This window comes from Bactrocera tryoni, chromosome 2, assembly GCF_016617805.1.
Source record: "Bactrocera tryoni isolate S06 chromosome 2, CSIRO_BtryS06_freeze2, whole genome shotgun sequence".
Classification (NCBI taxonomy): Eukaryota; Metazoa; Arthropoda; class Insecta; order Diptera; family Tephritidae; genus Bactrocera; species Bactrocera tryoni.
Genome location: NC_052500.1, coordinates 37,232,691 through 37,260,159, shown reverse-complemented (window position 1 = coordinate 37,260,159; position 27,469 = coordinate 37,232,691). Strand labels below are relative to the sequence as shown.

General features: G+C 37.5%; 3 protein-coding genes across 3 annotated transcripts in view; all 3 read left to right on the top strand.

Annotated features, from left to right (window-relative positions):
- LOC120768264 overlaps nucleotides 1-6,780 on the top strand; it is an 85,386-nt gene extending 78,606 nt beyond the window's left edge. The window contains exons 3-4 of the mRNA XM_040094862.1: nucleotides 6,473-6,635; nucleotides 6,701-6,780. Of these exons, the coding sequence (XP_039950796.1) occupies nucleotides 6,473-6,568 (96 nt within the window). The 3' untranslated portion in view covers nucleotides 6,569-6,635; nucleotides 6,701-6,780. The remainder of the gene's footprint in view (nucleotides 1-6,472; nucleotides 6,636-6,700) is intronic.
- Nucleotides 6,781-7,272: 492 nt separating this feature from the next.
- Nucleotides 7,273-9,164, top strand: LOC120769322 (ribosome biogenesis protein WDR12 homolog). The gene is made up of 6 exons (XM_040096273.1): nucleotides 7,273-7,474; nucleotides 7,532-8,157; nucleotides 8,226-8,284; nucleotides 8,353-8,599; nucleotides 8,663-8,795; nucleotides 8,862-9,164. The coding sequence occupies exons 1-6, from the start codon at nucleotides 7,416-7,418 to the stop codon at nucleotides 9,022-9,024; spliced, it is 1,287 nt and encodes a 428-aa protein (XP_039952207.1). The 5' UTR covers nucleotides 7,273-7,415; the 3' UTR covers nucleotides 9,025-9,164.
- Nucleotides 9,165-15,267: 6,103 nt separating this feature from the next.
- Nucleotides 15,268-17,118, top strand: LOC120768520 (ubiquitin-conjugating enzyme E2 E1). The gene is made up of 4 exons (XM_040095250.1): nucleotides 15,268-15,378; nucleotides 15,438-16,176; nucleotides 16,231-16,315; nucleotides 16,378-17,118. Exons 2-4 carry the CDS (start codon nucleotides 15,543-15,545, stop codon nucleotides 16,388-16,390), a joined length of 732 nt encoding a protein of 243 aa, XP_039951184.1. The 5' UTR covers nucleotides 15,268-15,378; nucleotides 15,438-15,542; the 3' UTR covers nucleotides 16,391-17,118.
- Nucleotides 17,119-27,469: the final 10,351 nt, after the last annotated feature.

The following is a 27,469-nucleotide window of genomic DNA, read 5'->3' as shown; positions in this document are numbered from 1 at the left end:
GTTTGTAGTGTAGTGATTTTTCAATTACACTTATCACACGTGAGTGGCAGTTTCGGTTGATCGGCCTTTATGTACGCATGTTGGGACTTCGATAACTTATCCGCCATGATTGTTTTTATATGTAAGTCCATTAGCCTTTCTAGAACCTTCAGCATAAAGAATAGGTCTCTTATAGGTCTAAAATCCTTGGCATTATCGTGTGTTCTTTTGCCTGGTTTTGAAAGGAACACCACTTTAATTATTTTTCAACTTCTTGGGATCTAAGACAGTTGAATACTAACTTTGTATATATTTTCAAGCCTTAGAACCATTGGTTCTTCCAGCTTTTGCAGCATTATGGGCATAATTCCGTCTGGACCTGCCGCTTTAAATGGTGAGAAACTATTTATGGCGTATTTGATTTTACTTCTGTCTACTATCTGGCCACGGTAATCAGCTGCGTTAGCCGGTGGTTCTGGTTGAACCTTCGTTAAAGACATTTGCTGACTCCCAGGGGAGTGCGTTTTGATAAGTACCTCCAGAGACTCTTTTGCAGAGGAGGTCCAATCATTTCCTTCCGCCTTCATGTAGGCAGTATTGGTATGTTTTTTGGATAGCATTTTACTCAGCCTTGCGGTTTCTCTGCAACTTTCTATCGATGTGCAGAAAGATCCCCATGAGTCAGTTTTAGCTTTCCTGACTGCTTTTTTGTATTTTTTCATGATATCTTTATATGGTTGCCAGATTTTGGTTCTAAAACTCTCATTAAAAGCCTTTCTTAGTTGCGTTCTCAAATTCTTGAGCTCACTGTTCCACCAAGGAAGAGACTTTCTCTTTTTCCGAACTGTTAGCGGAGTGGATTTATTGAAAGTTGTTTTAAGACTTTTTCTAACTCCTCTACTTCTTAATCTAGTTCCTGAGGATTACATATGCTCTTATTGCCTCCTTTTTCAAGGCATTTTGTTGCTATAACTTAAATAAATTTCTCCCACGCTGTTCTTCTAGGGTTCCGATTTTTGAGATGAGTGCTGTATTTCTCGCGAAATGCTGAAGAGTATCCAGGAGTGATCCAACATGGAAGGCTCATCGGACACCTTCCAGTTATCCACAACCAGACTGTCTATGTCTGTGCACTTCCTGGAAACCTATCAGAGCTTGGGAAAATAAAAGTTGGCTTATCGCCCTTGTTGCATATACTTAAATTGCTATTCAAAATATACTGAAAGAGCGACTCACCTCTGGTGTTTATACTGGAGTTACCACATACGGTATGCCTTGCGTTTGCATCACACCCTATTAGGACATCTTCCTTTCTGTTGTCCTCTACTACATAGTCTTATAAGTGGTGCCGGTGGTATGTCCTCGTCGGTGACCATGTAGGCTGAGACCAAGAAGAAATTATGTTCCACCCTAAAGGTTGGTACGCAGCTCTCAAGTAATTGCTCAAGAAAAAAAATACATTATTTCTCAAGTAATTTTGGCAGCTGGTTACGCATTGTGAATGATCTACATTAGAAGAGCAAGAGAGAATAAACAAAGAAAACAAACTTTGTGCGTAATATGTACATATGTGTGTATGTATATGGTAACATAAATATTTTCATTGAGATTTAAGAAATGTTGTTGATGATTGGTAGGTTTTATACAACATTTCAAAATGGAATATACTTCATAATAATGATTTCAACTAATTTAGGATGAATTTGACGATTACTTCGAATTTCCTTCAAGAAACAATTGTTGATTTGATGTTTCTTCGCAAAACAAGGTTTGCCATATTCACATTTTACTGAAAAAAGTATCAAAAATTGGTACTAGATTTCTTGAGAGCTGCGTACTAGCACAAGTAAGTTTGTCGCAGGAAAGTATCTTGACCGTTTCTCAAGCGTTTTTTTATATGAAGTTTTTACGTTTCTTGAGAGCTGCGTACTAAGCAGCAGTACTAAAGGCAAACCTGGTTTTGCGAAGAAACATCAAATCAACAATTGTTTCTTGAAGGAAATTCGAAGTAATCGTCAAATTCATCCTAAATTAGTTGAAATCATTATTATGAAGTATATTCCATTTTTAAATGTTGTATAAAACCTACCAATCATCAACAACATTTCTTAAATCTCAATGAGAATATTTATGTTACCATACACATACACACATACATATTACGCACAAAGTTTGTTTTCTTTGTTTATTCTCTCTTGCTCTTCTAATGTAGATCATTCACAATGCGTAACCAGCTGTCAAAATTACTTGAGAAATAATGTAATTTTTTTCTTGAGCAATTACTTGAGAGCTGCGTACCAACCTTTACCACAGTGATATCTGCTGTGCTGTAATTAGGACAAAGGAATGCATTTATACTGCTTATCAATAAGAATGCATGCCCTTGGTTTACCTTTGTTTCGTGTGTAATAAATGTTACAGTTGCTGCTGTTTAGCCCTTTAATGGTGTCTTCATTAACCCAGGGCTCCTGTATTAGATTGATGTCTATGCCATTCTCGTTTATGAGGGTTGTCAAGTGCGGAAAACATAGAGCGCGACAGACTGCAGCAGCACGACAGTGAACTAAAAACGTCGTTGTGCATCTTACTACATATACATTTGTGAGAAGCAACAACATAACAATGGCCGGCATGTACACAAAACAACGCAGTTGTCCATTTTGCATGTACACAATTTCGTTGTGGCCATACTAATACCTTGCACTTCAATGAAATTTTAATATTTTGTTCAAAGTGAAAATTTGTATGCAAAAAAAAGTAAAAAGGTATATTTATTTGTTGTAAATTATCAATTGTTATTACAAATGATATAATAGAGCTATAATAGAGCTATTTTATGCTTTTATTTGTAAATAAGTTTGTTAGAGCTGTGAATTTACATTTTACATATTAGTGGCATCACCACTCTACCTCCTCTTTCTATCATCCATTCTACTGTCAACTCTACTGTCGTTGGCAAATATAGGAGGATATTGAAGTTAGCGAGAACGACAACCAGAGATAAAGAGATGTCCAACTCCTCTCTCACTGGAAGTGAGAGAACAACTGCTAAACGTCAAAATCTGCTGAACTTTGACAGCTAATCGAGTTCAGTAGGTTTTGGAAAAGAGGGACGACCAGATTGAAATGTTACCAAAAAAATATGTAAACGGAGGGATTTGTTGCATCGTTCAAGTCCACTTATCCAATATGTAAAACAATGAAAATTAAATAAATTTGTAAAATTTAAAGGCATTTGATGAAACGTTTCGTAATTTGAAGCATCATAATATTATTTTCAATGGAAAATGATTAAAACCATTTAATGATTGAGAGCTAACAAGCTTAAATCCTCTTATTGGGTATTGAAAGATCAAAAGTCAGTTGTTCTAATATACTTTAAAAAGATTTAAATAGTTTCTCCATATAATAAATAACCACTATATAGTAATTTTTATTCGTGCTAATGTTGGGTGTTTCAATTTAAATGCCCAAAAATTATTATTTTGTTCAATCTGGTCATAATGGAAAATGTTACAAAAAACGCTAATTTTGAAGCGCTCTCACACTGGAATAAGTTGGACATCCCTTTATTCCTGACGACAACTGTCGGCCTGCAGTCGTGTAGTCCTGCAGCTGTCAAAATAACAGTGTCCATAAGAACGTGTGATTTTAATATTTGACAGATGTAGTTTGCAGTGTGTCGCACTCTATGTGTTCCGCACTTCATACAGAGATCCCCAACTCTCCTTTCACTGGAAATTTGAGAACCGCTCACCTACCGAACTGTTGACTGGATTGGGTAGGTTTTGACGTTTTGCAATTGGAATGACTGGGACAGCCAGATTGAAATTATACCAAAAATATATGTAAACGGAGGAATTTGTTGCCGCTGTTCAAGATCGCTAATAAAAATTTAAAACAATGAAAATCAATGAAAATGCGAAATTTAAATATATTTCATGAAACGTTTTGTAATTTGATGCATAATAGAATTAATTTTCAATTACAAATGATTAAAAACATTTGATAATTGAGAATTAACAGGCTTAATTCACCTTATTAAGTATTGAAAGATCAAAAGTCAGTTGTTTTAATATACCAAAAATCATAAAAAAGGATTTAAGTAGTTACGTCATATATTAAAAGTCCAATATGTAATAATTTGCAATCGTAATAAATGTTGGGTGTTTTAATTTAAAATGCCCAAAAATTCTTATTTTGTTTGATCTGGCCATAATGGAAAATGTTATAAAAAACGCTTATTTTGAGGCGCTCTCACACTAGAATAAGTTGGGCATCCCATTATCCCTGCTTCGAGTGCTGCAGGTTTATCTGTACACATCTTAGATTGTTGTACATCTCGGGTTTCCTCGATGTCCAGAATCCTTACCCAGCCAGTGGCGCCGTCGACCTCTTCCGTGTCGCCTTCATCAGCCGCTTTGTCGCCTTGGAAGATTTTCAACCTGGCCTTGCGAATGCCGAAGCTGATTTTACAGTCAGTCTTCGTAAGAGCCTCTATGGATTCCTCACAAATGGCCATCAGAATTGGTCTACTTGCTTTATTAGGTTTCTTCTCCTTAATCAGCTGCCACTCATCTATACCAGGTATAGTTTTATTCTGCAGCTTGATGCAGCTCAGGAGTTTTTGGCGGGTAAAAGCCTCAATTAGAGGCCTACAAAGACGTTGCTGATTTTAGCAACACTACCTGTCAAGAAATCTAAAGAGGCCTGGTCCGCGCACTTGATGACCCTGTAACCCCTAAGGATTTCCGAGAAGTCAAACTCCGGGTGAGGACGCGCTTGTCGAGTACAAAGCTTAACTTATACTTGACAATCTGGCGCCGATCTCCACCAATCGTTTCTTTATTGTGATAGGAGAGAAGGAGTTTCTGCCTATGATGGCTACTTTTGTAGGCTATCTCTGGCTACATCGCAGAAATGCCTTGTCGTTGTTGAGTTGCTATGTTTCCCTTGACTCCGCCTAGGTTTTTTGGGCAGAGTACCTTGCAGTTCTGTGATTGAGCGATTTCCTTTTTGGGAATTGCTCTGGTTTCTGCTCTCATCCTGAGGTTCGGATTACTTCATTTTCAGGAAGCTTTCGTATTCCTCCATTATCTTTTTCAGTCGTTTATTAATACAATAAATAAACAAAAAACGTGGTGATTTTGCTACCAAATATATTGGTGGAGCTTGTTTGGCTGCGATGGAAAACAAAAATATGGCGCAAAATCAGAGAAGCACTGTTGTCAAAAAACTTGGTTCCTACAGTCAAACATGGGGGCGGCTCCGTACTAGAACTAGATCGTCGCATCAGAAAAAATACAATAAAAAATACGCAGGACCTTAAAAATGCACTACTCCAAGAATGGGATCTTATATCTAAAGATTATATAATACAAAAAAATATATTATAGTTTTTTTCAATGAAAAACAGATTAACCGCTGTACTTCAGAGCAAAGGTGGTCCAACTAAATATTGATTTAAAGATTATTATTACATTTATTTTTGTTGAAAATACGTTTTTGTTAAGAGTACGTAGACTTTTCTGTGTTTTGAATTTGGGTTTTATGAAATATGTTTAATACATACAAACAAATGAAAAATTACCTTTTTACTCTAATTGGAATCCGTTTGGTATAAATTTTGTTGTTCCATTGTGCGCAGATGCCCAAGAACTACAGCTTCCAGGGGTTTATGTAGATTTTATTGGGCGGCTGTATGTATTCATTACAGTCGCGGGCGAATTTCTCAATATTGAGGGTGCAGGATTTTATCTACTTCAAAGCAAGATTAATCACAGTTGTATACCAAACGCTCATTCGACATTTCCTTTTTCAAACGACCTATATAAGTTGGTGAAGAAATTGGCATATCTTACTTGGGTGAGCGCCTGCTGGAGTGTATCTAATAGTAAACTCAACTCTCGGTATCTATCCCATCCACACGTGTTGGGGTCGATCCTAACGTTGCGAGGTAGGCAGTCTTTTCTCTCCGCTGCGACGCTGCACTCCTCGTCGTACCAGCTGTTGTTTTGCATTATCCGAAAACCAATGGTTTCGGTTGCAGCTGTACGTAAAGAGCTTGAAATGCCGTCTCACAGTTCCCTTATGAGTGGGGCCGCATAATATATTGAAATTCGCGTCAGCGTTATCGTCCTGAAAAATTTGTCTATGCTTGGCTTATTAGCCGAACAGACTAACCTAGCCTAATGCCCGCATTGAAATTTGAATAAAAAATATAGAGCATGCGAATATAGCAGTTCAACTCCGAATGGAAATTCAATAATTCAAATAATATTTTACTCTAAACATTACTAAACATACGGTCAATTCAATATTTAATTTTAATTAAAGCATTTCAAACTGTTTAAAGGTAGCATTTAAATAAAACAAGTTTAAAATATCAAAATTGTTTGATAATTTATCACGAGTTCTGCATACAACAAATAATAGACTATTTTATATCATCCTTTTACATATGATATTTAATACTCATTTCAATATTTTACAGTCCTATTCTGAGAAAACCTCACAACTGGTTGGTGAGGTTTATTTTGTGAGGTTATTCTTGCTCAAACCTCACAAGAAAAAAACACTCACCATATGAGGTGAAACGCACTTTGCTGTGAACCAGTTATTTTACAAAAACAACAAGACATGGACAATCAAGAAAAGTTAGGAATTCTAAAAATCTATTAAATTTGATGCATATACACATAATAATTTCATTTCTTTTTAGGATTTCAAAATATGAAAGAAAAACTCAGGAGCAGCTGCAGCATTACAGGTTATTAATTTAACATAAATATCTTTTTATCCGCGAATGTATTATATATATATTTGTAATTAATATTTCTCTAAATTATTTAAACATAAATATGTATATGTGTTTTTATTCATACTTGGAGGAAGTAAAATGTACAAACACTGTAAGTTACATATTTATTGTAATAGACAAATACTTGTGTTTATAATAGATGACGCCTTTGAAAGAATAGTTCCTCCATTCTATAGTTTTTCAATAAAATAATTGCAAATTTCTTTAAAAATATTGAAATTATCAAAACAAACACAACCGATTTTGTATTGCGAGGTTTGCTTTCACACATTACAAATTTTTAAGGTATTTGTGACCATTTAGCTTTTGAAATCACGTCAGCATACGGTATACCTCGCTAGTGACAAAAGCCTCACAATAGCGAGTGTGTTGATTTTTGTGAGGGCATGAGAATAGGACTGTATATCAATCACACACTCAAGCACACCATTTGTTTGACGTTTTAAATAACATGTGTGTATCATTGAATTGTCACAATAAAATGAAATCGGCGTGACTTTTTGTGCCAAAAACCTCTTTTTGATAAAACTTTATATTAATATATTTCACAAGAAATATATGATTAAAAACATTAAACTGTAAGTTTTTGGAATAAAATTTAAAAAGCTTCAAGATAATGGAAGTAGAAAATGGCGAAGGTCAAGTGCAGGTGCGGCTTAAAACTAAACAAGAGCAGTAAGTAATAAACGAATCATACATGACAAAAAACGTTGTTAAAATAGTAAATTTTAGCTTTGCCGTACCAGATGTTCCGTACACAATAGAAGGAAGCGTAACCACCGCAGACTTAAATACATTTGTAAATACTTTACTAGAGCAAGCAGCTCTGAATAATAGTGAATACAAGGCACCAATTGAATTAGACTTCATAGTGTTTGATGAATATTTGCGTGGTCGTTTGTGTGATCACATACGAGAAAAAGAGTTTTCTTTTGAAGATACTATTGACATTGAGTATGTTGAACGTTTTCCCGCACCAGAACCTCAGGACTGTCTTTTACATGATGATTGGGTTTCCGCTGTAAAAGCCTGTGACAAATGGATATTAACCGGATGTTATGATAATACCATAAACATATGGACGGTAAAAGGCAAACATGTATTAACCATACCTGGCCATACACAGCCACTAAAGGCAGTTGCTTGGATATCGGTTGATGATCAACGCGGAAAATTCGTTTCATGTTCACAAGATCAGACGGCGATGTTGTGGGAGTGGTTGGTTGGGACGAATTCTGTTGAATGTGTCTCGATATGTAAAGGACATGAGCGGGGTATAGATTGTGTTGATGTTAGTCCGGATAAAACAAAGCTTGCTACAGGCAGTTGGGACACAATGTTAAAAATATGGTCGGCAGGTACTAAAATATTTCATATAACGCGTGAAGTGAATATTGTTAAAATATTGTTCAATTATTTCAATTAGAAATTAATGAAGGTTGTGAAGGAACATTTAAGAGACAAAAAGAAAGTGGTACAACAAGGGTAAGAAAACTGAAGCAATAATATTGCATCTTACTTTATACTAAAAAAAATTAATTAAATGTTTGAAGGTTCCTGATATTACTCTGCAAGGTCATCGCGAATGTATATCTTCTGTACAATGGATGGACGCTGAGACAGTTTTAACAGGAAGTTGGGATCATACTTTGAAAATTTGGGACTTACATCTCGAAGGAATTAAATCAGAAATTTCTTCGAATAAATCGATATTTGATGCAAGTTATTCAAAATTAAATCGTCTCATTATAACCGCATCAGCGGATAAAAACTTACGACTTTACGATCCACGTACAAACCGTAAGTTTAAAAATCGTAGTACACAAACAAAAAATGTAGTAGTCAATTTTTAATTTGTTTTAGAGGGCAATCTTGTTCGTAACACATATTTTGGGCACAGTCAGTGGGTGCAAACAGTCATGTGGTCCTCAACGGAGGAATACTTATTTATATCTGGTTCCTATGATAATCAAAATAAATTATGGGATTATAGAAGGTAAAATCAAGCGACAGTTAAATAAAACTGTTTTAATAACAATGTTTTTTGTAAATATTTTCGCAGCCCTAAGGCCCCGCTCTACGATTTGCTTGGACATGGAGACAAAGTATTGGACATTGATTGGTCAAATCCAAAGTATATCGTGTCCGGCGGTGCTGACAATACTGTAAGAGTTTTCAAGTCTCGAAAAGTTATGGTGCCCGAACCAATGGATGATACTAAATAAAGGCACTTGGACTAGAAACATGAATTTTCTAAGAAAATTACGAATAAATGTATGTTTTATACTTTTAATAGATAAATTAAACTTTGTTAAAACATAAGATTGCAGCAATAAATACTGAGAATTTTCCATTAGCTATATTAGAATTCTATATCATCATTAAGTTGATTTAATGTTTTATGTTATATTTAAAAGCTATACTAATAGAAATTACTTTATTGATAGTTGTTAATGGAAGCTAAACTTGATTTCGGTAGCGAAAAAATTATATACCTTTGAGTACTATTAGACTAACAGATCTATGTATGTACCTACATATGTATATAGATTTTCAACCAGAAAATACACATGAAATGAAAAGGTACTGTTCTATCACGCAATTTTCAGACTAAAATACCACTTTAAGGGAAAACCCGCTATGACACTAAAAATATAATTAGATATATGTTTATCATTTGAAAGTTGGGCATCCTATTATCCCTGGTTAGTAATCAGGTATATTAAAACAACTGACTTTTGATCTTTCAATACTTAAAAAGGTGAATTAAGCCTGTTAGTTCTCAATTATCAAATGTTTTTAATAATTTGTAATTGAAAATTAATTCTATTATGCATCAAATTACAAAACGTTTCATGAAATATATTTAAATTTCGCATTTTCTTTTAAATTTTTATTAGCGATCTTGAACAGCGGCAACAAATTCCTCCGTTCACATACATTTTTGGTATAATTTCAATCTGGCCGTCCCAGTCATTCCAATTGCAAAACGTCAAAACCTACCCAATCCAGTCAACTGCCAAAGTTCGGTAGGTGAGCGGTTCTCACATTTCCAGTGACAGGAGAGTTGGGATCTCTTTATCTCTGGCAGAATGGTTGCGGCAATACTGACATTGTACACAAAATAAAGAGCGGAAGTTTACTTCATATCGAAATTGTACAGTTGTGTGAACAAAAAGAGGTAAACATAATTTGCAGGTTTCGCATTAATATTTGTTTATATTTACCTTTGCATGGTGGAAAATTCTAATCACTGGTAGGAAAAATTATATGAGTTATACTTGTATCTAAAAACAATTGTATTTAATAAGAAAACAGCACATTTTAAAACTTCACAACACCTATGGTTTTTCCTATTTTGTCCACACCACTGTACAAGCGGTAGAACAGTAATGGTGGTGATGCCAGTTGTAAAAATTCATTTTAGCTACAATTGGGAAAACTTTTCTTTCTTTTTATACGTACATATGCAAGGCAGTTTTATATATCTGCATATATAAAAAAAAGATACTTGTGACCCTAATATATATTTTGTTTAAACATATTGCAGTTCCATTTAATGTAAATGCTTATATAAATATATATTAAATATATATATACTTATATATATTAATATTTGTGATATTTTCAGTTTAGTTATTTTATCAAAATTTTCAAAGAATTGAGGTTTTTTTCTATAATTGTTTTTTTTTTAATTTTAAAAATCTAAGTTGCCTCTGCAAATGTATTAAAATAATAATACGCGCTATATAGAGGGAACACATATTTTCAAAAATATAAGAAATCACCAAATAAAAATATATTTGCACTGTATGGCATTATTGATTGAGAGTGGCTAAGCACACAAATAGAATACAAACGCTAATGGCAGAAATATCGTATTTCGCTACGAGCGGCTAGCGTTTTGTTCTCGTTTTCATGTGAACAATGTTCCCATTACTCAATACGCATATGTATGTAGTTTTGCACACATCTAACTTTTCAATTATAATTTTTCATAATATAAAATATCAAAACTTAAATCAAACTAGTAAAACTAGTTTATATATTTATAGCTTAGTATGCAGATCTCAAGAAACGTAAAACTTCATACAAAAAAACGCTTAAGAAACGGTCAAGAAACTTTCCTGCGATAAATTTACTTGTGCTAGTACGCAGCTCTTAAGAAATCTAGTACTAATTTTTGATACTTTTTTTCAGTAAAATGTGAATATGGCAAACCTGGTTTTGCGAAGAAACATCAAATCAACAATTGTTTCTTGAAGGAAAATTAGATAGATAAATTACAGCCCTATTCTCATGCCCTCACAAAAGTCACCAACCTCACTACAGTGATGTTTCTCACTATAGTGAGGGTTACCTTATTCTGGCGAAAATTCAAAATCTCAAATGCTCACTTTTATCACAAATATCTGTGACGTGTGAAAGCAGCCATCATAATAGAAAACATCTGTGTTTGTTTTGTTTTAAATCAATATTTTACTTTTTTTTTTTAATTGAGAATTGAGTGTTATAATTAGCATGGAGGAACTATTATTTGTATATGCGGCAATTGTTGAGGAGGAGGAATCGGGCGGTAGGAGGAAAGTGTTAAAGGGTTTGCGAGACAAAAGCGATCCTTTTAGTATGCAGGACACAACATTTATTAATACATTTTGATTCCCAAAATCGCTATGTAAATTACTTATAAATGAATTGGTGCCGCATGATGTACAGAAGTCAAATATACCTTTTGATCTGCGTTTCCTGGCGTGTTTGTATTTTTACGGGCATTGCTCTTACCAAAAATTCGTTGGTAATAGTTATATGCTCTCTATGAGCCAGTCCTGTGTGTCTAGAGCTCTGCACTTTATTTCGAAATTAATTATGGATGTTAAGGGCAGTGAAATTTATTTCCCTTCAAGCGCGCAGGATGTTTCAGATACAAAGAAGGGGAAAGATAAATAAATAAAAATAAATATAAATAAATAAATAAATTTTCTCTCAAGGGCACAATCGGCACAATCGGTTGTGCCCATATTGGGATTGTTTCACCCTCAAGCACAGACGCATACATATCTTTATTATCCATTTGTGTTTGTGTTTGTTTATTTTTATTAAAACAGCTGTTTGACAGCAAAAAGCGTTTTACCTCACGTGGTGACTTTTTTTAGCTTTTTTCTTATGAGGTTTGAGCAAGAATAGCCTCACAAAATATGCCTCACAAGAAATCTTTCAAATTTTTCCTCTCATGCGTGACAGCATGTGTGACATCACACCAAGTTGTATCGTGTAAAGGGAAAAAACATGCTTGTCACGCATGTTCAAAGTTTTTAAACTTGTTTAATTTTTCTGCTGGTGTGTCACACATGTGTGACCGTGTAAAGGGCTGCATGATGCACGCAGTGTATTTTTTCAGTCGGAAAAAAGACAGCGTGCAGGAATGGTGTCGCGCATGAACGAACAATTTTGGAAAGAAAAAGAATGCAAAGAAAGTTTTTGTATTGCTTTGGGCAAGATATTTCTAGTTCTTTTAACAAATTTGTATGCGAGCGTGTTGGTCTTTTCTTACGCCAATCTTGCACCCAAATTCGTTTTTTCTTGCCACCTTTTGCAATTTCTTCCTCTTCCTCCATTTCTAAAATTTCTTCAATCAGAAGAGCTGCCACTAATGCGCGTGCCATGTTTACTCGTTGAAAGCTGAACAAAAATGAAGTTCACGCACATGCATGACCGAGTAAACGAAAACGTCAAACTTTTGCATCATGCCATGTTCGCGAGCATGTATGACCGTGTAAAGGCCGCTTTATAGTTTACCCAAAGTTTCACATCAATTCAAACAATCGTCGCAACGCTATGAACTGACATGATACGTTTGGAACCGAACGCAGCCATACCGTTTACTCGATCGTGATTGCCGAAGAACAGATTGTTTGTGTTACATCAGATCAGTTGACGCTGGCGGCTACTCGAAATGATCAACAATGTTGTCTATGCTGAACTGAATTGATTTGATTGTGTCTTTGGCACGACTGTTTGTTCTGATTTTATCATACTCGTTGCAGCTCTCTGGTGTGCATACATGTGTGTCGTGTATGGCGCTGTGTGCACACAAAATCTCATTTCTCTCGTGTTGCCGAACAGTGAAGTTCGCGGACGAACAATGGCAAGTGTTAACGGGGGAGCCTGCTTTAGAGGCTTCAAAAAATCGATTTTTTTGAGGATTTTTTTGGGATGTAAAAAATAATTGCTTCAAGCTAAGAGGATTTTTTTGGGAGGGAAAAAATAATTGGTTCAAGCGAAATTTCTAGGCTTTATAGTTATATATTTGAAGAACTTTCACAAATTTTTTGAATACGAAATCTTTGATATTCTGCCTTTGGGAAGCAATTGCCCGATGCATCTAGTATGTGCATTTTTCGAATAGCGGGCAGGATGCAGGTCGCAATTTTTATCGGGAATAAAAAATTCAAAGAGATTCATATTTTGAATAATTTATGGAAAAAAGTAACACATAGCTATTTAATGCTCAATGATTATCTCGCTCTAACCAATGGCAAATATCGCATGCTGCCTTGTTCTAACAGAATACATACATTTGTTAGCAAATCTCTTCACAGTATGTTACGGGTAACAAATTCTTTTGTTAGCGCATAGCTTACCATTTAAGTATTTGTTACCCAAATATCTGTTAGTGTTATTATTTTGGTTATCAGTTTGTTACCTATAACTTATAAACATGTTAGTAGGAATGATCAGTAACAAGATTATTTGTTACCCATTTGTTACTTATAGCAAATTCAAACTTTTAAATAAAATTCAGTTTTTTTTTTATTATTTTGCTTTATTTAATAATAAAATCAAAATAGTCAAATATTTACTTAAACTAATAGCGAGCTCGACATAATGCTCGTCCTCCAAGTCACCGGTGATGCGGCTAATTGAATGGTGAGTCTTTGTTATATGCATCCAAATGCTCCAAATGATTTCTGTAATATTAAAAATTTTAATTACACACACGACATTCAATTCACGATGCTTACCTTTTTCTCCTTGTTAAGCTTTTTCGTTTACTCTATATAAAAGGAATTTATAACATATACATACATATATATGTATAAGAAATGAATTATAAAATATAAAATTATGAAATGAACTTACATCTTTAAAATCCAAAATAAACTGCGCTTTTCGATTTCTTCTTCTTGAAAAATTGGGCATTCGTCTCTCCTATTCTAGCAAGTTAATAATACAATATGTTTAGAATGTCGATAATTTTCCTCTATCTTACTTACGTATTTTCCCATTCAATTGAAAATTCCAGAAAATGTAACAGTGTTAGTGAACAGCTGAAAATGTTTCAATGTGTTTGTGCAATCTGTTACCTCCGTCTTGCAGGGTATTAGTATGGCCACAATGAAATTGTGTACATGCAAAATGGACAACTGCGTTTTTTTGTGTACATGCCGGCCATTGTTATGTCGTTGCCTTCTTACAAATGTTCATGTAGTAGGATTCACGACGCTATTTTCAGAATTTTAATTTTTTACCATTTTGCACGCAGCATTTGTACCGTATGGGCTAACAACGACATGCTAGTTTGGTTTATAACTGGCAATGCTTAGTAAATTAAGAGATTGGCAACGCGACCGTAGTATTGTCAATTGGCACATCTGCGAAACGAACAAAGTAGCATTTGCCGGCTTACCATGTAATACTATGACTATTTCTCTTGCACTTTTGTATGCCTAGTCCTTTGTGGAGTTGCAAAAATTAGCAGCAACAACGCTAATATTAATAGTTCAAACAATAGATGGAAGGAAAAGTGAAGAAGCAGATAGCGTAAAGCGAACGAATAAGTGGAGAATCAAAGTTACGGAAAAAATCAAAAAGTTAACTCTTGCCTGGTATCTGCCTGATTTTCGTTTCTTGGAGGAATATAGGAACTTGACATTTTTCTTAAATAAATTTGGAAACAAGTTTAATAAAGGGATTATATCGGAAAAAACTTATATAAAACAGAAAGTATTTTGGAGAACGACGGTCGCGAGACGCAGTGATTCTTTATTAAGGCAAGTACCTATTAGTAAATACAAAAATACTAGAATCTGTGTAATAAAGAATTTGTAGGTTTATTCGTAACAAGTGAATTCTGTTTTCTTTTTTTTTTAAATGTATGTGCAACGTTGTGTTGAGTGAAAGATATTCAAGATAAATTTATTTCGGGTTGATCAAATTGTTAATGGATGCTACAATATTTTAGTTAGGAAATTTGTTTGGAAAGAATTTTCACTTTATTATGTGGTTATTTTGCGATGGTTGCAATACACATATACGAATATGGCAGAGCAATTGCTAGCAGACAATGCAGTTAATGCAACATACTTGCATTTTCTTTTATTGTACTTTTTTGTTTTGGGAATCATTGTCCGAAACATGATTTAATTTTATAGCAGCAATTCGTCATCGTTCCACGCATTTTAGTGTGCTGCTTCTTTTTTCGTTTCATTATAAAATTCCCAAAATGGCCGCTAAGTCAGTCTACCTTTGCTATTTCTCGTACCCATCAACTTAATAAGAGAGAACACAATATCCTGAAAGTAGAACTTGCAGCTTTTCAAGCTTAATATGTTTATATTTGAAAATTCTTTATTTTTAGGTCACTCGCTTTGCACCGCTTATTTGATCTCAGTAATTCGTCAGTAATTAATATATTGTGTAAATAATACCAAATTAAAAAAAAAACTTAAATAACGATTCCATCATGTCATCAACATCGGCGGCAGGTGGCAGTAGTGGTGCAGGCACTGGAAGCTCAGCGACAGCCGCGGCTACCACTCCTAACGCTAGTAACAGCATGCACCCCAACAGTGGCCGAGGTCGAAATAGCAACACTGCAGGATCCAATGCTACAAATTCCGGCGCAGGTAGCTCGAATGCCAATCTCAACAATGTTGTAAACAGTGCTGCATCTGCTGCTGCAGGTTCTGGAACAGGTGAAGAAACGCGTAAAGATCCCAAACCAAATCCAAAAATTTCCAAAGCACTGGGTACCTCAGCTAAGCGTATTCAGAAAGAATTGGCTGAAATTACACTGGATCCTCCACCAAATTGTAGTGCTGGACCAAAAGGAGACAATCTCTACGAATGGGTTTCAACTATATTAGGACCGCCGGGATCGGTATACGAAGGTGGTGTGTTTTTTCTTGATATACATTTTTCACCGGAATATCCATTCAAACCTCCTAAGGTGACATTTCGAACACGTATCTATCACTGCAATATAAATAGTCAGGGTGTCATATGCTTGGATATTCTCAAAGATAATTGGTCACCAGCGCTGACTATATCGAAAGTTCTACTCTCAATTTGTTCCCTGCTGACTGACTGTAATCCTGGTAAGTTAAAATATAAATTTTATTTTACTTTCGCTAATGAAAAAATATTTATAGCGGACCCCTTAGTGGGCAGTATTGCCACTCAATACTTGCAGAATCGTGAAGAACACGATAGAATCGCTCGACTTTGGACAAAAAGGTTTGCCCAATAACGGGCAACAAATGTTTTTTATACATTTAATTTAACCTAATTTTTTACAGATACGCAACATGATTTCCTAATCTTGTAAGTCCCAACATTAAAATAAAAAAATATAAGCAACAGTAATAGAAATCTAAAAATAATGGCTGCAGCAAAAATAAAATTAATAATAATTCAAGCAAAACGAATATTTGCGAACATCCTGCAGATGAATGATAATGGTAAAAGTTATATGTTTAAAAGGAACTTAACTTTCCAAATTATGTTTAACACTATCTAATATTATATTAGCAATTAATTATAAAAACCATAATATAACAACAAAATATCAAGCAGATATTGGGTAGGGAACGGCGATAGAGAGGATATGAACATTTCCGATCAAATTTATTTGCAAGTTCAAATCATAGTACTTTTTCTGTAGAGTTTTTTCCATTCAATAAACAGCGTGTAGAAAACGATGAAATAAGAATATCACGAAATTGGTAGAAAATCATGTTTTATTTTGTGTAAAAAATAAGCTATATAATTGCTATATATCTTACCAATAAGTAATAGATGAACCAAAACTGCTGATTCGATGTCAAAATAAAAATCATAACAAGAATAGCTGCATAGATATACACAATTAAAAAATACACAACTTAAGATAATATGTAGAAGCTAATAAATCTGTTCGATTAATTGTATTTTAGCATCGGAACTGAGAAGCAGGTGACAAATTCTTGTCTTTAAATTGTAAACATAATCGCGAGCATCAAATAAAAATTATATTAAAAACGCTCATACCATTAATATTATTTGATGTATTTTTTTATATTCCCGCAACATTTTCACAAAGAGATAATAGTTTTGTTCAGGGTTAGTTTTAACACATAAAACTAATCGAGATGGATATAACTTTAATATACATATATAAAAATTATTAGGATGACGAAACCAATTAAATTCCGAATGTCAGTGATATATCTTGATTGTACACGTTGAGGTGTTAGACATTGCAGATGAGCAACAGCAAACAAATGTTACTACATACTAAAAAATGCTGTTAAGCAAAAAACTAAAAAGTGCTACTACTGAATTGGTTGGTTTGGTGCAGAAGATTATAATTGGGAGTGGAATCTGTGAGTTCAAAATTGTGTGGAAAGTGGGTGTGACCGCGTCCGTAATAGGGTATATGTCAGAAAAGGATAAAATTGTATTAACAAATTTGCTGAAAAAAGTGTCGCTGCCCAATTTCAGTTGAAATGCTATATCTCAGCACCTGTCCGTGCTATTTCAACAAAGTTTGCTTGTTTGGTGCATTTATTAAAAGTGATAAAAAGCGGACTAAAATCAGGGCGACTAAAACTGGGCCCATAAAACAAAATTTTATAATTTATTCCGTTTCTTTCACTTTACAATACATAAATTAAGTACCAATGAAGATATCGAAATAAAACTTCCTACAAATAGTGTTGCAAGATGCGAGTGCTAATCTAAACATCGAGATTTAATTTAACATACATAACAGTGGCTTTTTATAGAAAGTGTAGGTTAATTTGTGAGATATCTTAAAGAAAATTCCATTAGCCCCACTTTATCCAACATAATAAAACTTCTGATTGACTTTATATCGGTAAATACGGTAAATACGGTAGATATCTTAGCAAAATTAATTAAGCGTATTATTTTGAATATACCATAGTTTGGCGCCGAAAATGGGTGAAATTGTTTGTTTATCTTCATTTACTGGAACGGAGTCAGTGAAGGTGTTGATGATTACACTGTGAATGGCGGTCAGTGCTTGTCGAAAGTTAGTTGCGTCCGAAGTCGGCGTATTCAATGTCGTCGGGGTAATTGACCTGTTGATGTTCCAAGGCGGCTGTTCCGCTCCAAGCACGTTGCTGCAGGTGGTTTTTGCGAAAACATCCCAGCAGGACCTGCCTGAAGAGGAGTTCATTATGCTCCTTAACTGGAAGCATAAGCGTCTGATAAGTCGGAAGCTTCTTCATCTGCGTTCCATTGCATCCAGGCGACCATATTCGTGCGGCGTAGTTAAGGACCGTTCGGCCGATTGCCTTGTAAGTTGCCAACAACGTTTCTTCTTCCTTTCCCATGTGCTGCCGGCTAGCGACTTGAGGATTTTCTTGCGACTCTGGGCCTTGGCGATAATCGCGGTCGTATGAGGAGTGAAGGAGCATAGATTATAAAAAGTTACACCTAAAATCTATGGGTTATAGACAGTCGGAATCTTGACTGCAAGCTCAAGTCTGTACTCCTTCGTTCACCTCGTAAATTTGGTCGCTGTGGATTTGGTGGGGGAGAATGTTAAGTTCCTTGCAGAGAAGAAGCGAGATAGGTCGGAGAGATAGTCGTTTGCCCTTGAACACATGCCATCGATTCCATTGCCCGACGTCAATATCTGGTGGGTGTGGGAGTTTCGAGATGTAGAAGTTAAGCAGTAGCGTGGAGAGGAAAAGACCCTGCGGAACTCCCTGTTTAATTCTTTTCATTTGCAATTTTCTCCTTGAAACAGTACGGATGATTGACGACTGCTCAGGTAGTTCATGGTCCACCTCTTCAGTCCTGGAGGGAGCGTAGTTTGTTCAATGTCTTGAAGTAGCGTTGGTGATTGACTGTGTAAAAGGCTTTTGACAAGTCTAACGATAATAGGATCGTTCTCGCACAGGGTGGTTTCTGGTTGAGGCCACGAACTATCTGAGCGTTTATGGTTAGCTATGCTCAGGTGGTGAGTGAAGGTCGAAAGTAGCAAGGCCTCAAGTGTCTTCACTAGCGGGTTTCTCAGGTTTCAGTAGTTGAACAACTCTTCCGACTTTCTACGCATCGTGTATTTGAAGAGTCGTCAGCGACAGTGGTCGAGCCTAGATGCTTTAGCATAAGCATGTTGACTCCAACAGTGGCGGGCTGATGCGAGAGTTACCATAGGTTGCCAGGTTATGCTATTTATCAGACCACCGCTAGCAATGGTAATATCGGGCGAGCTTTTACAGGTGCCCATAACTCTGGTGGGGGCTTCGTCTAATCGTCAATCTGTTGCGCCAGCTTCATCCCCCTACGGTCGTTTGACAGGCAGGAATGCCAAAGATCGTGGCGCGCGTTAAATTCGCTTAGTACCAAACGGTTTTCACCACGAAGTAGCGCACCTATATTCGAGTGATATCCTGTAGGGCAACATGTAACTGGGGGCTCGCGATCTTTACGCAAAACATTGATACCGGCCCAACTCTGAAGATCTGAGCGGCTGTTTAGCTTGGTTTTTTGGACCGCAGCTATCGATATGCGTTCCCGATTCATGAGTGCAAATATCTGCTCGATCTTTCTCTGGAGTCCGTTGCAGTCAATTGTAGGATTCGGCGTTGCCGCGGGTTTCCGTGGGTGATCCTGGGGGTGAGGGATTGGCGTGTAGGTGGTGTTTGTTGAAGCTGGAGAACCCACGAGGGCGGATGTTGCACTGTGGTGTTGTTTGGCGACGCCACTGTTGTGTGTTTCGGGGGCAGACTCCTGCAGCATGGGGCAACGTACGCATCCCGGAACACGCCAGAAAGTGACACCAGTGCAAGAATTGCACTTGACTAATGTGACGTTCCGGGGAATGACGGTTTGACACTCGCAACAGAAAGTGGTTTGGGGACAAGTCAGAATAGGAGTTTGTTGCCAGTTTGAGTTCCTGTGTACCGTGGAGGTCTTCTGTTCGCCACTCGGGGGGAGTGGCGACGTAGTGCGCGAACTGGGTGTAGATTGCACAGCCTTAGAAGCTAAGTTGGCAATAGTATGTTGGCAACATTGGACCACATAACTTTTGGTCCACTTCCGATGAGTCTTAAGGCCTGAGCAGGTCTTAAGATGGCTCCATCCATTGCATGTATTATACCTGATCAAGGAGGCCTTTGGATGGTGCTTTTGGCGCAAAGGCAACAGAAAAATTCTTCCGGGCCCGGGTTGGACTTAATGCCAGCACAAGTCAGGAGGATACGGAGCAACCCTGCTGCAAGGCGTTGCTCTAGTGACGACAAACTTAAATTAATACTCACCGATTCAAACGAGGTTGGATCGCCGAAAAAACAGCACTTGGCCGGATAAAATCCGGGTCAATACCGGTGCGTAGAACCGGCTGTCGTGGCCCCAAGAATTTTAGGAAATAAATCTACGTAGGTCCAAGAAATGAAAGTAGTTATGGATCCTAAAGCTTTATAAGCAGAAATGTTCTGGGATGATTTCTCGGTATTTCACAGCTTTTGTGCTCCCAAAAAAAAAAATGCAACAAACTTTTACAAAAGCCACTTTGCTTTATCTATGAGCTCGCTTATAGTATATGGACTCACAAAAATTAATTTTTTTAATTTTCTGTCACTCATTCTAGGAAATTTGTTTAGTGAAATTAAAAGCCTTATTTGAATAGAGTTTTACAAAGTTTTTTGTGAGTCCTGACTTTTTGTAAAGTGGTAGCAGAAAAATTTAAATTTTTCAATTTCAACTAATTCTTGTAAAGTTACAGCGAATACTGTTGTTATTGTTATAGTGAAAGAAATTATTTCTGAAGTAATTTCAAGGAATGTGCCGAGTTGACGCTCCTTGGTCGGATAATAGTTCGGGACTGTTTCGGTTACTTAGACCGTGGGAACGGCATTCACTGTTCATGCGCATCTGCAAAAATTATATTTCCTTTTTTCCCGTAGAATAATAATTAATATTTTAGGTAGAACTGTGAAATCTTGAAACTATTTTGTACTTCATTATACGCTACTTTTACAAGTTGTAACACCAAGAAGAAAACGTCGGTGACCGTACATACATACATATAGTACATATACATACATATGTAATTATACATTGACGTAGTACAATTTCGGGCGGCCGGGGCCAAGGATGTTCTGCCGCCCCCCTTTATCTATCTTCGATATTAAGTATATAAAATTTAGGAACTAGAAGCCACGCAAATTCTGAAGTTCCAAAATTCTCATAATACGGTTTTGAGGAAATTGATAGTAAATTTACAAGACGTATACGTCGTACTTTTATTAAAGATAGCGAAGAAAAACGTAGAACAAATTGGATTTTCGCCAGAAAAAGTTTTATTATACATTTCTTCAATGGGACTGGAAGCCTACAAGACGTTAGCGACAGCTTTAACCTTTATGTGCTCGGTAGTCTACATTTGTAGCATTTTTGCAGAAAAAGTTGAATAAAAAAAATTTTTTCATAACAACATGGTCCGAAATTTTTAGTAGCTTCCTAAAAATCAGTTCTAAGCAGATTTGGCCACTAACACGTAAAAAAAATAATTTACAGCACCCCCCAGACCCTACTTTTCAAATTGACCATCTCCTGGCGGTTAATCTACAAATGTAGACACCATAAAAAATGTATGAAAATTCACATCACTCTTCCACTCAACTCTAATTTTTTGAATGCGATTTTTGAATAAGTAGGCTGTGCTTGCGTTACTGACTTTTAAGCGTATTTCGCAATAGCAATAATTGTTTTTGCAGTGATTTATGTTCAATATTCATATTGTGGTGATCAGTTTTGCATTGCTTCTCAAACATTTCTTGGTGCATAATAATTTTAAATATTTGAAAAAACCACAGCAAATATGTCTGAACATGCCTCGAACCGTCCGAAACGAGTCGTTAAACGGTAAGTGTATCTTTTTCCATGATATGGATGATATAAAAGAAAATTGTAAACACAGGCTGGGGTACGAAGAGCTTCAAAACCATATTGAGAATCTATTGAGTGAGGTTAATGAAGAAGCAGAAGAGGGCCTAGATTTTGATGATTCTACTGATGATTACGTACCATCTGGTATAAATCCCGAAGAATCTGATGCTGAAAATGAAATGATACTTGAAGAAGACGATATTCGATCGGATGTTTGAAGCAGATTACGAGGAAGAGATGGATTTCGAGGAGGAGGAGGCAGATGAACAGCGTCTTGGTCCGCTGGTTTCAAAAGACAACACTACCTGGCTTTCCAATCTGCCTAATCAAGCAATTCGATTGAGTGCTCATACTGTGTTTCGTGGCACTGCTGTTGGCTCATCTCGTGCTACCAAAGGACTCATCGAGTCAAGTGTATTTGAATTGATTTTCACCCCATCTATGTTCGAACAAGTTCTAATTGATACTAACGCGAAAGCCGAAAAAACGGTTCAAAAGTGGAATGAACAAAACCGCAACGGAAAGAAGAGAATATGGAATAAAATAACAATTGTTGAATTGAGAGCATTCATTGGGCTTTTATTTTTGGCAGGTGTTAATAAGTCTAACGATGAAGACATTGATGTATTGTGGACTACTGAAGCAGTTTGTTACTACCGTGCTGTAATGCCGAAATCTCGGTTCAAGGAAATTTTGCGGTTCATTCGGTTTGATAATGAGCGTACTAGAGCTGCTCGACTAGCAAACGATAAGGCTGCTCCAATTTCTGCATTATGGGCTCTAATGAACAACAATCTTCGCCGCTACTATCAACCATGATGAGAGATAACAGTGGACGAACAACTATTTGCATATCGCGGAAGAACTAGATTCACGCAGTACATACCATCAAAGCCTGCAAAGTATGGCCTAAAAGTCTGGTTCGCATGCGATGCAAAGTCTTTCTATCCTCTCAACTACGAGATTTACACAGGAAAAGAATCGAATTCTAGTCGTGCAACTATTGTAGGAGAGAATGTCGTGCAAAGACTGGTTTACCCTTGGCAAAACTCCGGAAGAACCATAATCTGTGATAACTTTTTTACTTCATTGAATCTGGCTAGGCATTTGCTGTCGAAAGGGCTCTCTCTTCTTGGTACTGTTCGTCAAAACAAAACATTTGTGCCAAATGAAATGAAAGCAGACCGCAAACGAGCAGAACAGTCAACAATTTTTGGCTTTCTCGAATCAAAATTTCCGTTGGTATCTTACGTGCCAAAAAAGGGAAAAGCTGTTATACTACTTTCCAGTTCCCCTTGACAAATACTATTGTACCTGAGAAGAAAAACAAGCCACAGTCTAACGGAAAACTATGCGTTGGCCTTTAGCAATGTTTTTTAACATGCTAGATATCAGCGGAGGATGGAGTCATGTGTAGAAGTTCACGCAAGTGAGGAAAGTTGATCGCCATTCACTTGGGAGTGGCCAGAAACGATTCTTTTACACATGGCTCAAGCGGCTCACTACTTCCGGTCTTTGACCAAGTATCCTCTGGGTAGCCTAAGAACATCCGTTCGAAGGCGAGCACTTTAGCTCGAGAAGGCGAAACATCCCCTACATAGGGTTGTGCGCTGGGTTTGGGACTCGCTACGTAAAAAAAACCCCCAGTGAATAGCTATAACCAGCCTCGGATGAGAGATCCCCCTTTTGATGACGACCATGGCAAACGAAATAAGGACTACGATTTAAGGGCATGCACCTGGAATGTCCGGTCCCTTAATTGGGAAGGTGCCGCTGTCCAGCTGGTTGATGTCCTCGTAAAAAAAAGGCTGACATCACCGCCGTCCAAGAAATGCGATGGACGGGACAAGGACTGAGACGAGTAGGTCCTTGTGACATTTACTACAGTGGCCATATAAAGGAGCGCAAGTTTGGTGTTGGAGTCGTGGTAGGAGAGAGACTCCGTCGCCGAGTACTATCATTTACTGCGGTGAATGAACGTCTAGCCACAATCCGCATCAAAGCGAGGTTCTTCAACGTATCGCTGATCTGCGCCCACGCCCCGACGGAAGAGAAGGACGATGTGACCAAAAATGTCTTCTATGAGTGCTTGGAGCGCACTTATGAAGGCTGCCCCCGCCACGATGTCAAAATCGTGCTTGGCGACTTTAACGCCAGGGTGGGCAAAGAAGGTATATTCAGCCTCCACGACGAAACATCCCCAAATGGGCTGAGGCTGACTGACTTCGCCGGGGTCCGAAATATGGTTATCTGTAGTACTAGATTCCAGCATAAGAAGATTCATCAAGCTACCTGGCAGTCTCCGGATCGAAAAACTACCAACCAGATCGATCATGTTGTGATAGACGGAAGACACGTCTCCAGTGTTTTAGATGTGCGTGCGCTCCGAGGTCCTAACATCGACTCGGACCACTATCTTGTTGCAGCTAAGATTCGCACCCGCCTCTGTGCAGCAAAAAACGCACGCCAACAAACACATGGAAGGTTCGACGTCGAGAAGCTGCAATCACAACAGACAGTCGAACGATTTTCTACTCGGCTTGCACTCCTGCTCTCTGAGAGCACTCGTCAACAACTCGGTATAAGGGAACTGTGGGACGGCATTTCAAACTCCTTACGTACAGCTGCAACCGAAACCATTGGTTTTCGGAAAGTGCAAAAGGAAAGCTGGGACGACGAGGAGTGCAGTCTCGCAGCGGAGAGAAAACAGGCAGGCTATCTCGCAACGTTATGATCGACCACAACACGCGCGGAATGGGATAGATACCGAGAGTTGAAGAGGGAAGCGAGACGCATTTGCAGACAGAAAAAGAAAGAGGCCGAAATGCATGAGTACGAAGAGCTTGATAAGCTGGCCGACAGGGGTAATGCTCGAAAGTTCTACGAAAAAATGCCGCGGCTTACAGAAGGTTTCAAGACCGGAGCATACTCTTGTAGAACCCCCAAAGTTGACCTAGTCACTGACGCCCAGAGCATACTTAAATTATGGAGGGAACACTTCTACAGCCTGCTGAATCGCAGTGAACGCACAACACCAGGAGAAGGAGAACCCGATTCCCCAATCGATGACAATGGAGCAGACGTTCCATTACCCGACCATGAAGAAGTTCGAATAGCAACAAAGCGGCAGGGGCCGACGGATTGCCGGCCGAGCTATTCAAACACGGCGGCGAAGAACTGATAAGGAGCATGCATCAGCTTCTTTGTAAAATATGGTCGGACGAATGCATGCCCAACGATTGGAATTTAAGTGTGCTATGCCCAATCCATAAGAAAGGTGACCCCACAATCTGCGCCAACTACCGTGGGATTAGTCTCCTCAACATCGCATATAAGGTTCTATCGAGCGTGTTGTGTGAAAGATTAAAGCCCACCGTCAACAAACTGACTGGACCTTTCAATGTGGCTTCAGACCTGGAAAATCAACAATCGACCAGATATTCACCATGCGCCAAACCTTGGAAAAGACCCGTGAAAGAAGAATCGACACACACCACCTCTTCGTCGATTTCAAAGCTGCTTTCGACAGCACGAAAAGGAGCTGCGATGTCTGAATTTGGTATCCCCGCAAAACTAATACGGCTGTGTAAACTGACGTTGAGTAACACGAAAAGCTCCGTCAGAATCGGGAAGGACCTCTCCGAGCCGTTCGATACCAAACGAGGTTTCAGACAAGGCGATTCCCTATCGTGCGATTACTTCAACCTGCTTCTGGAGAAAATAGTTCGAGCTGCAGAACTTAATAGAGAAGGTACCATCTTTTATAAGAGTGTACAGCTGCTGGCGTATGCCGATGATATTGATATCATAGGCCTCAACACCCGCGCCGTTAGTTCTGCTTTCTCCAGACTGGACAAGGAAGAAAAAGAAATGGGTCTGGCAGTGAACGAGGGCAAGACGAAATATCTCCTGTCATCACACAAACAGTCATCGCACTCGCGACTTGGCACTCACGTCACTGTTGAAGCCTAGAAATCCAACGCAGGATAACTCTTGCCAACAGGTGCTACTTCGGACTGAGTAGGCAATTGAGAAGCAAAGTCCTCTCTCGACAAACAAAAACCAAACTTTATAAGTCACTCATAATTCCCGTCCTGCTATATGGTGCAGAGGCTTGGATGATGTCAACAACTAATGAGTCGACGTTGCGAGTTTTCGAGAGAAAAGTTCTGCGAAAGATTTATGGTCCTTTGCGCGTTGGCCACGGCGAATATCGCATTCGATGGAACGATGAGCTGTACGAGATATACGACGACATTGACATAGTTCAGCGAATTAAAAGACAGCGGCTACGCTGGCTAGGTCATGTTGTCCGAATGGACGAAAACACACCAGCTCTGAAAGTATTCGACGCTGTAGCGAAAAGAAGAAACGACTGGCGCGCTGTTGTTAACTCGGCTATAATCGCGTAAGCGGTGTCTACGCCAATTAAGAAGAAGAAGAGATATAAGCGCTCTAGCCGAATTCATTATATATTCGGAAAACAACGACCATATCCAACAAACAGACAAACGACGAAAATTCCTGCGATGCCTTGCAAAACAGCTTTTCATGCCAGCAATTGAACAGCGCTCTGAAAATCCAAGGGTATTAGGCCATGCTCCAACACGCCTGGCTATTGAAATGCCACTCGGTAATTCTCCTGTTTCCGGCACTATTGCGAACCACTTGCCTGATATTTCTAACGACTTTCAACCTATGCACCCTGTTCGTTGTCAAAATTGTGAAGCTGGAAAGCGTAAAACCACACGCAAGATTTGCAGTTGGTGTAAAAAACCTGTATGCGACACACATGCCACAACAAATACGTTGGGTAAATGTTGTACGATGAATGATATTTAAACATTTTCAACTTAACTATGTATCTAAAAATCATATATTACATAATAAATAAGCATTCAAGTATAAAACAATTCGTGTCAGTGTTTTTGTTCATATGTTGACACAGTTTTTCATACGAATACATAATTGCTACAAATGTAGACTTCCGACCGCCAACGTAATTTTACAATCCCGATCACATAAAGGTTAAGAATACTACTCACTATACCTGTATCAGTTGCATCTTGTGAAAGATCTTTTAGCAAACTTAAATTGATCAAATCTTTCTTGAGATCGACCATGAGTCAGAGTAGACTGTCCAATCTTGCGATTCTCTCAATAGAATGTGAAACTGCTGCAACTTTAAATTACAATGATATGATATGTGATTTTGCAGTGATCAAAGCTATAAAAGTGCATCTTTAAGTTCTATCACTATTTTTAAGAAAGATATAAGCCAAAATATATATGACAAATTCAAAGACTGAAGAGTATTGGAGGAAAAATTAATATTTTTCATTGTTATTCAGATTATTACATTGTGAATGTACAACTCTTTATCTTTTATAATAAATTTTGTAAAAAAATTTTTGAAGTATTTTTCTGAATTTAAAAAACAGCGAAGATCGTTTTGCCGCCCCTAAGACGTTGCGCCCTATATACTTT

Bases quoted from the DNA above. Each gene is read 5' to 3' on its own strand.
- LOC120768520 (XM_040095250.1), top strand. From the start codon at position 15,543: ATGTCATCAACATCGGCGGCAGGTGGCAGTAGTGGTGCAGGCACTGGA. The intron at 16,177-16,230 runs GTAAGTTAAAAT...AAATATTTATAG, and splicing joins GCTGACTGACTGTAATCCTG to CGGACCCCTTAGTGGGCAGT.
- LOC120769322 (XM_040096273.1), top strand. From the start codon at position 7,416: ATGGAAGTAGAAAATGGCGAAGGTCAAGTGCAGGTGCGGCTTAAAACT. The intron at 8,285-8,352 runs GTAAGAAAACTG...AAATGTTTGAAG, and splicing joins AAGAAAGTGGTACAACAAGG to GTTCCTGATATTACTCTGCA. The intron at 8,600-8,662 runs GTAAGTTTAAAA...AATTTGTTTTAG, and splicing joins TTACGATCCACGTACAAACC to AGGGCAATCTTGTTCGTAAC.